Raw genomic sequence first — 14,292 nt, forward strand, 5'->3', positions numbered from 1 at the left:
ACCAACAACAAATACATATATTGCACCCCCAGGAGCCGCAAGCTAAATTGTCAACTAAAAGGATAAAAAATCACTAAAAAAGATTACTTGCATTAATTATTTTGATCATTTGCGGGAGTGCCAACTTTTCGTATCTGGAAGTACGGCAAATTGGGTTAAAGAGACCACAATTGCTTCTAAGAGGGCGGAAATTTGGTAAGGAACTACAAAGTGGAGGGAGAAAAGATCTGTGTCTTGAGCGCACTAAGGTTCCGGCAATTTTCTCTAACATTTGATTTCGCCGTTGTTTTAATGACCCTCTCGTGGTATAATTTCACACGACAGACAGAAAAACAGCCTGATGACCGACCAACAGACAGATTAATTTTAGAATTATTACATATATTCTCATTTTCAGAACCAGTCTTAGTGCGCCTTGTTGGTGGAGCGTCCTCTGACGAAGGTCGTGTCGAGGTGTACTACCAAGGCCAGTGGGGTACAGTTTGTGACGATTATTGGGGCCTTGATGACGCTAATGTCGTCTGTCGCATGCTTGGCTTACCACCCGCAACTCATGCCTGGAGCAATGCTCGCTTCAGTCAAGGATCTGGACCTATTGTTCTTGATGATGTCAGTTGTAATGGCAACGAATCAAACATTGCTGACTGCGAACATCGAACCTGGTATAGTCATAACTGTGATCATAATGAAGATGCAGGAGTTACCTGTGGTGAAACCATGACAACATCAAGTCCTGGTAAGTCTGTGTTATATCAATGCCTCATCCATTTCTTGATCTTTCTTTTACCTATAAAACCCTCTCCACTGTTGGTCACATTGTCTATGTTTTGGAGTATGTTTTTTACCACTCAGAGAAAATAGGCCAGGTAGGCTTATGAAAAAATACAGTTCCTTTATTCCTAAAAGTTAGACAGTGCCTTTCAAAAGAATGTCTGTGGCTCGTTAAGTAGTTTTATACAGTGAAATATAACTTTAAATTTATCATATGACATATTTCTGGCACTCTATGAGTGCCATCCGCTAATATACTTCTGACAATTCATCACGTCATGTTGACATATAAGGGAGAGCAAGGCGACATACGTCCGAAATAATCTAACCAAATCGACTTCCCAAAGGTCGATATGGTACAGTACTCGAGATGTTAGGACGTCCTTCACTTGAGTGTAGGCGCCGTGACATATTTAAACAATTTTGTACTAACTTACTGCAGTCGCCTAGGTTAAGGAACCTGCTTCTTCCATTTAAATGTGATTTTCCAGTACAATAATCGGACATGACTGGTTCAGTTTTGCCATCCTGCCGTACTGAGAGATATAGGAGATCCATCATCTCATCTTTAGCTGTCATTTTATTTCTATTTCGGTATATAATATTTTATGTTAGCTGTCTGTTTATGTTTCTCTTTACATGTCATTGTCTATTGTGTGGTGCTTCTGTCTGTTAATTGTCAAAGTAATTCAATTGGTCGACCAATTGGTGAATGGGAGCCCTTTAACTAGTTCTGGCTATGGCATTGATTGGCAGCGGAGGAGGGGAGGAACCCACTCAGGCACACAGGTTCTAGTGGAGAGGAGATGCTCAGATCTTGGTTTGCCTGCCTCGATGGCGTGCCATTCTGTGTGAGAATTCGACAGCGTGATCAAAAATATAAGAAGTGCAAATTACAAACTGCAGTTACCTGTCACAAAATAACAGCACATTTAAACCTATTTCCCCAAATGAACAGTGACTTGGCAATGCTGAACATAAGGGAGAAGGCTCATAAATACACATGCTGGCCAGGCACATTCATCTTTCACTCAAATCAGCCCTCAGATGAACAGGAAAAGCCATACTTCTAATTAATCTGTGTGATACAACTCCCAAAACGTACCTTGGATGGTTTACCTGAGTACATGCACTAAAATCTGACAGTGCGTAAACGCCTTATGTTAAATTATGCATTTTACATAAAACCAATGACATGGGTAGACTTGGAAAGATAATAGATGTAGAAAAGTCGTCACCCCCCCTTTGGAAAGTCGACACGAAATAATACATCTGAACAAGTTTCTAAGGCCATTCAGTTGAGACGACTGGCTAAAAAGAGATGTGCACAAGTCGTCATTACGTGAGATAATACACCTCAGCAAGGTTTAAGTCGACCTTCCCTTAAGTCAGATGACAAGGTAATACATCTCTACAAGTCGCCATATTGGCAATATGAAGTCGAAATGAAGAAGTAATTTTGGTGGTAAGTCGTCGTTCGCTCCTCTATATATCGACATGACGTGGAAATTGTCGCAGTAAAAAAATCGCAGTAAATCAAATATTATATGTACCTTTCCTTTCTCAGTTTCAATTCGTCTTGTGGGTGGAGTGACCTCTTACGAAGGTCGCGTTGAGGTGTACTACCAAGGCCAATGGGGTACAGTTTGTGATGATAGTTGGGACCTTGATGATGCTAATGTCGTCTGTCGTATGCTTGACTTACCTCCTGCAACTCATGCCTGGAGCAATGCTCACTTCGGCCAAGGATCTGGTCCGATTGCTCTTGATGATGTCACTTGCTATGGCTACGAAGCTAACATTGCTGACTGCCAACACCAAGCCTGGTTTACTCATAACTGTGGACATAGTGAAGATGCTGGAGTTACCTGTGGTGAAACAACGACAACGCCAAGCCCAGGTTTGTTAATTTGAAAATTGCTTTTATTTCTAAAATTTGGATTCAGTTGCTGTGAACAGAATGTCTATCTGTTAATTCATTGAATACCATCTCATATACATATTAGTTTTAGGTAATAAAACTTTAAAATTATTGCATATTTTTTATTCTCATTGTCAGTCTCAGTGCGTCTTTTTGGTGGAGCATCCTCTTACGAAGGTCGTGTCGAGGTCTACTACCAGGGACAATGGGGTACAGTTTGTGACGATGGATGGGACCTTGATGACGGTAATGTCGTCTGTCGCATGCTTGGCTTGCCTCCTGCAACTCATGCTTGGAGCAATGCTCACTTCGGCCAAGGATCTGGACCAATTATTCTTGATGATGTCAATTGCAATGGCTATGAATCCAACATTGCTGATTGCCAACACCGAGCCTGGTTTAGTCATAACTGTGGACATAGTGAAGATGCAGGAGTTACCTGTGGTGAATCCATGACAACGCCAAGTCCAGGTTGGTTTATTCAACAACACCTGTTCCTCTATTTAAAGCTTTCGCAAACAAAACGGTTTACATGTTCTTTTATATCATCTGATAAAACTTTATGTAGTTAGTGTGACAATGCAACAGAAATGTATATTTTCTCTTGCTTAGTCTCCGTTCGTCTTGCGGGCGGCTGGTCGTCTTACGAAGGTCGTGTCGAGGTGTACTATCAAGGCCAGTGGGGTACAGTTTGTGACGATGGATGGGACCTTGATGACGCTAATGTCGTCTGTCGCATGCTTGACTTACCTCCTGCATCCCACGCGTGGAGCAATGCTCACTTCGGCCAAGGATCTGGTCTGATAGCTCTTGACGATGTCAGTTGTATTGGTTACGAATCAAACATTGCTGACTGCCAACACCGAGAATGGTTAAGTCATAACTGTGGACATGGTGAAGATGCCGGTGTTACCTGTGGTAAAAGCATGACAACGCCAAGTCCAGGTTTGTTGGATTGAAAATTGCTTTTATTACTGACAATTTTGATTCTGCTTCTGTGTCAAACAGAATGTCTATATAAGTCATTTAAGACCATCTTGTATAAGTTTACGTCTTAGGTAGTATAATGTTACAATTATTGCATATTTTCTCAGTGTCCTCCTCAGTGTCAGTCTCAGTTCGTCTTGTTGGTGGAGCATCCTCTTACGAAGGTCGTGTCGAGGTCTACTACCAGGGACAATGGGGTACAGTTTGTGACGATGAGTGGGACCTTGATGACGGTAATGTCGTCTGTCGTATGCTTGGCTTACCTCCTGCAACTCATGCCTGGAGCAATGCTCACTTCGGTCAAGGATCTGGTCCTATTGCTCTCGACGATGTCAGTTGCTATGGCTATGAATCAAGTATCGCTGACTGCCAACACCGAGCCTGGTTAAGTCATAACTGTGGACATGGTGAAGATGCTGGTGTTACCTGTGGTAAAAGCATGACAACGCCAAGTCCAGGTTTGTTGCATTGAAAATTGCCTTTATTACTTTAAAAATTTGATTCAGCTTCTGTGTAAAACAGAATGTCTATGTAAGTCATTCAAGACCATCTTGTATACGTTTACGTCTTAGGTAGTATAATGTTACAATTATTGCATATTTTCTCAGTGTCCTTCTCAGTGTCAGTCTCAGTTCGTCTTGTTGGTGGAGCATCCTCTTACGAAGGTCGCGTCGAGGTCTACTACCAGGGACAATGGGGTACAGTTTGTGACGATGAGTGGGACCTTGATGACGGTAATGTCGTCTGTCGTATGCTTGGCTTGCCTCCCGCAACTCATGCCTGGAGCAATGCTCACTTCGGCCAAGGATCTGGACCAATTATTCTTGATGATGTCAATTGCTTCGGCTATGAATACAGCATTGCTGACTGTCAACACAAAAGCTGGTTTAGCAATGATTGTGGTCACTCTGAAGATGCTGGAGTTACTTGTGGGGAAGCCATCACAACGCCGAGTCCATGTAAGTTTACTGGCCGATGTTCATCCAAAGCTAATTTTTTAAAAACATGTTTTGTCATCTAGTGTTACTCAAGTTCACAAAGTCTTCATTTGGAGGGTTTTTGTTACATATAGCCTTTCAGTCAGGGATTTCTCAGTACTTTACAAACAGATTACATTGTATGTTACGTGACCGTATCAGAAAAAAATCCAATTTTAATGTTTTAGAGCTCGCCAGTTACCCGTTAGGGCTTTTTAAATCTGAATGTGTGGTTGTATACCGCTATTACGTTAATGGTTGGTATGTTGCTCGAAACAAATGAATCCCTCGTTACAAGAAAGGCCCAACTCCACCATTATAGCCTAGGAGAGTTAATTGATTTCCTTTTCAACCCTTTCAAGAAAGTTTCTTGTTTTGAACTCAGAAAGGTTTTGTTGGAATCGGGCCCTTTTTTCAATTGGGTATTCAATTATTTGGACATGCACATACGTCGAAGAGTGCTACATAGCCGTTATTTGATCGGAATCAATACGGGTGATTCACAGTAGTGCGCCTCCAAGAGTTTGCGACGCATTGACCAATCATAGTGCCTTTCCAAACGCGCTTTGGATCGACAGATTTCATGCCCTGTGATTGGTCAACACGTTGCAACACCCGTATTCCTTGTCACCAGAAGTTTCATTAGTCATATGGCTAATTCAGCTCTTTAAGAGAGTTACCTGAGGTAATTTCTTGGCTACAACAGCGACTGTCAAATACGGTCAAAATTATTTTGAACCACACCATGTTCTCATTTTGTTATAGTTTCGGTTCGTCTTGTGGGTGGTAGCTCCTATGAAGAGGGTCGTGTTGAGGTGTACTACCAAGGCCAGTGGGGTACAGTTTGTGATGACAGATGGGACCTTGATGACGCTAATGTCCTCTGTCGCATGCTTAACTTACCTCCTGCAACTCGTGCCTGGAGCAATGCTCACTTCGGCCAAGGGTCTGGTCCGATTGTCCTTGATGACGTTGATTGCTATGGCTATGAATACAACGTTTCTGACTGTCCACACAAAGGGTGGTTAATCAATGATTGTAGTCACTCTGAAGATGCGGGAGTTACTTGTGGTGTAGCCATCACATCACCATCTCCAGGTTGGTCTGTTTAAATTGATTTTGTACACTCCTAAAACCGTTCTGCATTCTTCAGTAAAACTGTAATGACCCCTTTCCAAACGGACCATTTGGTAAGTCCAATACAACTGAAAATCTGGTCTTACCCTATAAGTGAAAGTTCTGTCTTTCATGAATCCTGTCACTGTGTGGGTTGTGTTCAGAAATGATCTGGAGACCCTGTAGAGTCGTGCAGTGGCGTAAATTTGTGCCGGAAATTGGGGGGATGCGGGGTGGGGAAAGGTGGGGGATGACACGAAAATATGAAAAGCAGGGGGTGACTCAGTATTACTCGGTAAAACCTCAAGGTCGATGTTCATGTTATTAATGTACATCTGTAATATGTGTTCAGAATGGCATTTATGACCCCAAGGAGATACAATACACTCGCACATCTTGAACAACCAGCGCTGATATAGTCGTAATTCTAAGTCCCCGTGGCAGCGCTTCACCACCATAACTGGCTTTTTTAGGGTTAAGTTACGGTCCAAGCTCCCTTCCCCACCCTACGAGCAACCCTGGGTGAACTACTGAGTCGAGGACTGACTTTGTTGACTAAAATTCATTGATTGAGACTAAGAGACTTTTGGTCGGTTATGACTCAAGGCGAGTAATTATTATTTTTGACTTTTTCTTGTATTTGTAACAAAGGATTCTTCAAAAGCACCCTAGGCACTGTTTCTCACAAGCTTGAAGAAAGTTGTTGCTATAAAATTCTCATACACGTCCAACATTTTTTATTGACGTACGGTACAGACGATTTATCCATCCTTCGTCTTATTGGGATTTTGCCATCACAAGGCACCGTGCAAGTTTGGAGTAATGGAGACTATCGCGTCCTGTGTAGCGATGGTTGGGACCAAAATGCCGCTAAAGTAGTCTGTCGCCAGGAGGGGTATCCAACCAACGCAGTGTCTGTGGTTTACGGTTCTGAGTACTTGGGTGAGTAATAATTATAGCTACAGGAATGGTATTTGTGATTTTAACTGAGAAAAGTTGACAATAGATGGCACAAAACTATCTTTTCCCTAAATTGTAGGCATGGAACTTCACTACGTTTTCTGAGAGCAAATTACAGTTGGCCATACATATACTTGCGTAAACCGTACTTTGGTGTCATTGTCGAAACACTGAACTGAGCACGAGAAGTATTTTGGTACAGAAAAATCACAACTTTGTCCGTAACTGGCAGATCTAAATCATAATGTAAAGAATTTGCTGTGGGATGGAATTACACTTGACAGTAAGTGTCATCCTTCTTACAAGGAATGCTAAAAAAGGTTTGCACACAATTTGAACATTGAAGCTTTGCAATGAGGTCTGTTTAGGAATTTTGTCTAAATGATTAGAATGAAAGTGCTTTCAGCAACTTTGCATATTAATGCAATATCCGGCAATTGGGATAGACGTGCTGATTTCGTTTTCTTATTGTGGAAACTTTTACCGAAATGAAAGGAGCTTTTGAGTCACAGCTACAGAAGTAAATTAAGCTATTTACAGTGAAGTTTTGATATAAACCAATATTGAAAAGAAAACGTGAACAATCATTTGACCCCTCAGCTACGTACATACGTAAATCGTACTTTGGTGTTCTGTACATATCTCTATACAACTTAAAGATAGACACAATTGTTACTTAAAGACCCAATGTTGAATTCAGACTTTCAGTATTTCAGAAAAACTCTAACGAACAAAGAATATAGGCACCATGGGTTTATGGACCCAATCAATTATGTTGTTTTCATTGAAGGATATTACCAAGCGTACTCTCTGTCCTGCCATGGTGATGAACATGACCTTTCCCAGTGTGCCACACCCATATACTCCTCTGCAACGTGTAGAACTGCAAAAGTGAACTGTCGCGCATACCAAGGTAAATGTATTGCCAGAGCTGTGGATAGAGAGAGTAGCGCTGACTTCAGACTTTGGGACCAAAATGGCTGTTCATTATGTGTGCAGTACAGCATGCAGCTATTGTGTACCAAGTGCCCATGTGGGCATTAAGGCATAATCCTCCATTTTGGTTCCAACAATGAAACACTCGTGTTGCAACTCTCTCTATAAACAGCTCTGGGTATTGCTTTATTTTATGTGAGAATTGCATGCATCGTACATTCCCAACAAAGTACATTACTATTAAGACAGAACTGAATGAGATGATGGTACATACCTGAAATAATGGGAGGGTTCACGACCTTTATCGAATTTCGTCTCAGATATTGATTAATGTCTTAAACGTTTCGATGCCTGTGATGACTGAAGGGCTTGTCATTCGTTATGATTCACTATACATTTCTGTGTTGATCTTTGCTAGGCCTGTCAACCGGCGCCGTCACTGGTATCAGTGTAGTGTCTGCAGCGACGGTGATCTTTATCGTCATCATTGTCGTCATAGCTTTAGCCAGAGACAGGCGCAGAAAGCCCTCGCAGACATCCAACATGAACATACCCTTGGAAACTGCCGTGCCGCCACTGGCGACAGATCCGAGTTTTCCCGGGAGCATAGGCATCAGTAACCCTGTTTATGGGGAGACTTCCCTGGACACCACCAGGGTACTACCCAATGCCCTTCAGCAACCAGCCCCGACCAATTCCATCCCACCCACAGTCTAGTTGGGCTCACTTGTATTCTCCCGTAGGGGTGTCCCCCGTACCAAACGCTGGTAGTGTCCAGACTCCACACTCGTCAACCATCACCCCAAACCCAGTTTGACCCAGATCCACCCATGGCTCAGTCGTCTGAACCAGCGTATGAGTCATCTTTGCGCTCTGCCACCACCGATATTTCTGTTCAGGTAAAAGGTGTCAGTGGAAACAATGAAGTGAGCACGAGAAGTATTATGGTACAGAAAACTCACAACTTTGATCGTAACTGGCAGATCTAAATCATAATGTAAAGAATTTGCTGTGGGATGGAATTACACTTGACAGTAAGTGTCATCCTTCTTACACAGAATGCTCAAAAAAAGGTTGCACACAATTTGAACATTGAAGCTTTGCAATGAGGTCTGTTTTGGAATTTTGTCTAAATGATTAGAATAAAAGTGCTTTCAGCAACTTTGCACATTAATGCAATATCCGGCAATTGGGACAGGCGTGCCGATTTCTTTTTCTTATTGTGGAAACTTTTACTGAAATGAAAGGAGATTTTGAGTCACGGCTACAGAAGTAAATTAAGCTATTTCCAGTGAAGTTTTGATATAAACCAATATTGAAAAGAAAACGTGAACAATCATTTGACCCCTCAGCTAGAATGCACCATTAAAATACGCTCAATATTTGCTCGCGTATGATCATTCCATAATCGAAATATCTTACTTTCTTACTTTAGTTTGCAGCACAGATAATCCGGGAGCAGAATTAAGCTTGTCCTGTTCTATTGTTTATTGGTAACAAAGTGTCTACTTCTCAGACTCTCTGTTTTGCATAATGTTTTGAGCTTTTAATTGCATTTATGAAATCTATGCAGCCGTGTCAAGAGGGAGCAAATTATTTCATTAGAGCTGAGGTTTTTAGTTGTTGCATCCGAAGGATCAAATTTTATTCTCCACCATTCGCAATTTTGACCTCTCTCCTCCCCCAATCGCTGTATAGTGTAGTTATTGAATAACATGCAGATCTTATTCCTTTGTGCATTATTGTGAGAAAAGAATAATTGGTACAGTTTGAAACGTTTTATCCAATCGGTGAAGTATGATTCAATTTGAAGCTAAGTGTGTGAAAAAAACACGTCTTGTATTTCAGGCTTCTTTGCTTTTGAAAATATAAACTTTTTGACACGGAATATGAAAATACGTGTCTCGTGTTTGTATCAAACACAGACGAGAGTCACGGGAATTAGTTAAAGGGTGTTAATTAAAAATGTATACTGTTCATCATTACAATTCTTTGTGCTTACTCAGAGGAGATATGCTTTCATAATGTGTTTGCAGGTTGAAGTGCAACATTATTTTTCAGTTAACTTTGTATTTTAAAACTGTACAGATTCTAAGAAAAATAAAATAACGGTATTTTCTGCTTTCAGTGGTTCACAATTTAAAGTTAGGTGTGTGAAAAACAGCTCTTGCATTTTAGTCTTTTTAAAATGTAAGCTTTGAGGTGTCGAGCGTTGATGTGTTAATTGGAAAGATGAAAAGTTCATTGTTATAATCTTTGTTTAAAATGTATTAAAAGTTAATTTTTTGGCGTACTCAAATTATATGAGGTATTATATGAAAGTTTTCTGGTATTAAACATTATTAAACGGCTATTTTACTGCACTTTGTACTTTAAAACTTTATAGATTTTAAGAAGAATACGATATATATCATCTTAACCTTTTGATTAAGTTAATGTCTTCTCAAGTATTCACTGACTTTGTATAACTAAAAAAAAAAGGAATTATCAATTGATCAGTGCCTTTTTCCTGTCAAATTTGCTTCGAAAAAGCACAGTACGCAGACAATTTCGTTGTAATTATACTCAGCTATTGATGGAGAGTAAACATCGGGAAAAGAGTAAAAGGAGAAATTTGATTGTTTAAACACGCTGCTGGTGCTTCAAACATCATTAGTTTTACTGATAACTTTTTACACTTGACGAGTCCAGATTCTACATTTCATGTTGAATTTACATGAATATGTCGACATGCCCCTGGGGTATTCAACCGATCAAATCCGACTTACAGCTACATGCATGTGGGTGAACAGGTAAAGTGTCTTGAACTTTCAATCACAAATCATTTGAAAACATTGACACAGGATGAATGCAAAGAGTCTGGAGCGTGTTTGTTTGTTTAACTAGAAAACGCCTTTGTTCATTCTTATCTATAATTGAAATCATTAACGCACCATTTACAAATATTCCAAAAGGACTGCATTCTGCCTTTGATTGAGAGCAAACACGACCCATAAATGTACCAACACTTACCTTTTAAGTACATTTCTAGTGCGATGAAGTATTTATTTTGTTTCTTTAGATAACGACGTCTTTCGGGTGTACTCGTTCATCCGCATCGGTGATGAAAGTGAATTTCCTGGCCGTGCCACACAAAATATTTTGTGAACCAGCGAGAGTAATTTGCCCAGCAGGTAAAAACATCGATTTGTCTTGGTATTTAGGTGTGATTTAGTTTAAAACCGAATTAATATAATGAATGATTGAGCCAGGCAAATGAAAATACAGTGATCAGGCCGGGTTGGTCGGTGACGCCTATAATTAGCTAAGGCTTTGATTGTATATGATGCAGTATATTCCTGTGTTTTTGACTATTCTTTCGAGGCCTCACAACCTGGTATGGTGGAGATGTTGGTCGACCCATCACCTGCGCATTAGCAGCAGTAGATCTTAGTTTATACCAGACACGAAATGGAACCAAGGGGTACCCCCCAACAAGTCCAATCCCTATACAGGGTGTCTCAGAAAAAACCTAACCCTGAGGAAAGGGGTTAATATGCCCAGACCATGAGATATAATTATAATGTATAAGGATCTCTGAAAAGTAGAAGCAGTATTCTTTTAATGATACCTTGATGGTATCCCTCCTGTCATGCATGACTGAACACCATTGTCTTGAAAATGGGGCATCAGAACTCAGTTGTAACACTTTGGATAAACCAGTGAATGAGGTTGTCCTCTGCCATGCGTGCCCTGGATAAGATATCAGGGGCACACCGATTATTTACACATTACGTAATTCACAGTTAATTATGTACCGACACCTTCCGCGTGTCTAAGTCCATTCCTCCTGCAACTGTTCCTGCAGCAACGTTTTCAGGAGTTCGCACTTTGCGCCTCCTTCCCAAATGACTCTTATTCAAATTAAGGCCTGTCCCATGTTCTCGGTATTTTCGCGCATATTTCCAGATGTTCAACTTTACCGGTGGATCCCTATAAGGGAAGACTTCCCAAAATGCAGCTTGAGTGGCTTGAAAGCTCTTGTTTTCAAGAAATTTCGTCACGACAAACACTCTTTGCTCTTTGGTAAGTAGCGCCATGTTGCAGACTTGGTTTATGCTTTAAACACTTTTCAACACTGCACTGGCCTACCTCAGGGCAGGTCAACACATTTAAATCATATTATTGCAAAACTTAAAAATGACAACCTTCCCTAATTAGCATGACCTTTTGTTTTCACTTTCAACCAGGACAAGCTTGAATTAAATCTGTATTTACATTATCGACTTTTTTGCAATGAAAGACTTTTTGGCAATGAAAGCGCCGGAGTTTATTCAAAGCAACAGTTCGTAAAAACCAACAGCTATGGGAATGCTAACAGATTTCTGGAGGCTTTGTTATGTTAATACGACGAAGACATGATGGCGGCTTTAACCTGGCGCAATAAAGGCGTCGTCTATAAAAGACGGCCAACGTGTAATGAATTATCAATCAAGACTGAAGATATTTTAATCGAATTGAGGCAGATTGACGTTACTAGTTCGAGTTAAATGGAAGACATCAGGCACTATCAGGTAAGAATCTAGGGAGAAGTGAGGTAAGATTGGTCCTTGATGGAACACTTGTAAATGAACAGGTAAACAGTGGGCTTCGAACGGTAGTACTCGACACCATGGAAGATACATGTATTGATGGCAAAAATGGTTAAACTGCCGCTGGTCAGGCAGTTTTCAGTTGGTGCCGTGCTCAAAATGTGGTGATTTTTTATCTCCTGGGATTTGTAGGATTCCTTGGAAACCAATCGAGGCAAGTCAATCCATACAATGGCTGTTCTCTAAACCAAATTGCCCAAATTTTGACTGATGTGAAGGTTATATCAAAATGAAATATTTAGTTTATTGTTACAGTACTACCATAGTATTCATCCATTCGATCTGAAAAAAATGGTTATATTATACCAAAAATGTATAAATGAATGCACAACGACAATAAGCCCCATAGCCCGGTGCTATAGCCAAGGCCAGCGAGCAGAGAACCTTTATAACACTGACGGAATTCGATTTGCCTTCTGGTCAACCATTGCGACTGACTGAAAAAGTAGAACTACGCCATTGACGCCATGTTTGTCGTCGAGTAGCCACGGTAAAAGAAGTCGGTTGTAATTCTCGTGGACTCTTAAACAAGACGCGTCGTTCTCCAAGGCAACGCATCGAAGATGAAGAGACTTGGATTTCTGATGCACTTCCTGGTGATGTGTACATTGAGAACTCCCCTCAGCATATCCAGTGTAGCAGCACAGGAACAAGCGGGTAGGTCACTCATCGGTGAATTGCGATATACCATACAAGCGTAAATCAAAGGAAATAAATTATTTACAGATGACGTAACGTAATTTTAGTGCATTCATTCCCGTTCTGCTGTTATCCTTGTGATGTGTAAAAAGGAAATCTGGTATTATTTTAGCGGAAGTGTAAAGACTATCTTTTTTGAGGAAAAATGGGGAATGCATTATTTATTGCAATGTGTAGGTGTTCAGTGCCTTTCTCGGGATAGACGAAGTGTAGCGCAATTGGCTCCTGGGGGGTCCAGCTTCTGGCAGCAAAAGTGTGAAGTGCATAATTATTTTCTTCTCTCAGTTTCAGTTCGCCTTGTTAATGGATCATCCTTCAACGAAGGTCGCGTAGAGGTGTACTACCGAGGCCAGTGGGGTACTGTTTGTGACGATGGATGGGACCTTGATGACGCTAATGTCATCTGTCACATGCTTGGCCTACCGCCTGCAGTTCTTGCTTTGGGCAATGCTCCTTTCAGCGAAGGATCTGGGCTGATTGCTCTTGACGATGTCAGTTGTCAAGGCAACGAAACAAACATTGCTGACTGCCGACACCGAGGCTGGTTTAATCATAACTGTGATCATAGTGAAGATGCAGGAGTTATCTGCGGTGGAAACACAACGATTGCGCCAAGTCCAGGTTTGTACATTCAAAAATGGCCTTCCCCAATTTTTCTTAAACTTGAATCTGGAGGTTCTGTCTTTTGAATCTTGCATTGCCTTTCAAACTTATCTTGTTGACTCGTTAAGTCACTTTCACATTCGACATAACTTTAGTTTTATACACACGTCCTACGCATAAAATGCATCTCATATTTTCTTTTTTTTCTTAGTTGTAGTTCGTCTTGTTAATGGAACATCCTCCAACGAAGGTCGTGTTGAGGTCAACTACCAAGGCCTGTGGGGTACAGTTTGTGACGATGGATGGGACCTTGATGACGCTAATGTCATCTGTCGCATGCTTGGCTTACCTCCTGCAACCCATGCTTTGGGCAATGCTCCTTTCAGCGAAGGATCTGGGTTGATTGCTCTTGACAATGTCAATTGCCAAGGCAACGAATCAAACATTGCTGACTGCCAACACCGAGCCTGGTTTAGTCATAACTGTGATCATAGTGAAGATGCAGGAGTTATCTGCGGTGGAAACACAACAATTGCGCCAAGTCCAGGTTTGTACATTCAAAAAAGGCCTTTTCCGTTTTCTCTTTAACTTAAATCTGGCAGTTTTGTATTTTGAATCTTGCATGGCCTTAAAACAAATGCTGTTGACTCTTTTAGGCATTTTCCAATTTGAAATAACTTCAGTTTCATAA

At 41.0% G+C, this 14,292-nt stretch overlaps 1 protein-coding gene across 1 annotated transcript in view; it reads left to right on the plus strand.

Moving 5' to 3' along the window:
* LOC110984582 (uncharacterized) overlaps window positions 1-14,292 on the plus strand; it is a 62,099-nt gene that overhangs the window by 21,337 nt on the left and 26,470 nt on the right. The window contains exons 21-34 of the mRNA XM_087147577.1: window positions 398-736; window positions 2,339-2,671; window positions 2,831-3,163; window positions 3,305-3,637; window positions 3,787-4,137; window positions 4,288-4,638; window positions 5,422-5,754; window positions 6,529-6,714; window positions 7,523-7,645; window positions 8,087-8,384; window positions 8,481-8,567; window positions 12,826-12,956; window positions 13,284-13,619; window positions 13,813-14,148. Coding sequence (XP_087003703.1) covers window positions 398-736; window positions 2,339-2,671; window positions 2,831-3,163; window positions 3,305-3,637; window positions 3,787-4,137; window positions 4,288-4,638; window positions 5,422-5,754; window positions 6,529-6,714; window positions 7,523-7,645; window positions 8,087-8,384; window positions 8,481-8,567; window positions 12,826-12,956; window positions 13,284-13,619; window positions 13,813-14,148 — 3,870 coding nt within the window. The remainder of the gene's footprint in view (window positions 1-397; window positions 737-2,338; window positions 2,672-2,830; window positions 3,164-3,304; window positions 3,638-3,786; window positions 4,138-4,287; window positions 4,639-5,421; window positions 5,755-6,528; window positions 6,715-7,522; window positions 7,646-8,086; window positions 8,385-8,480; window positions 8,568-12,825; window positions 12,957-13,283; window positions 13,620-13,812; window positions 14,149-14,292) is intronic.

The sequence above is a fragment of the Acanthaster planci genome, linkage group LG16 (genome assembly GCF_054643075.1).
Source record: "Acanthaster planci isolate LZ-2023a linkage group LG16, COTS_SCS, whole genome shotgun sequence".
Lineage (NCBI taxonomy): Eukaryota > Metazoa > Echinodermata > Asteroidea > Valvatida > Acanthasteridae > Acanthaster > Acanthaster planci.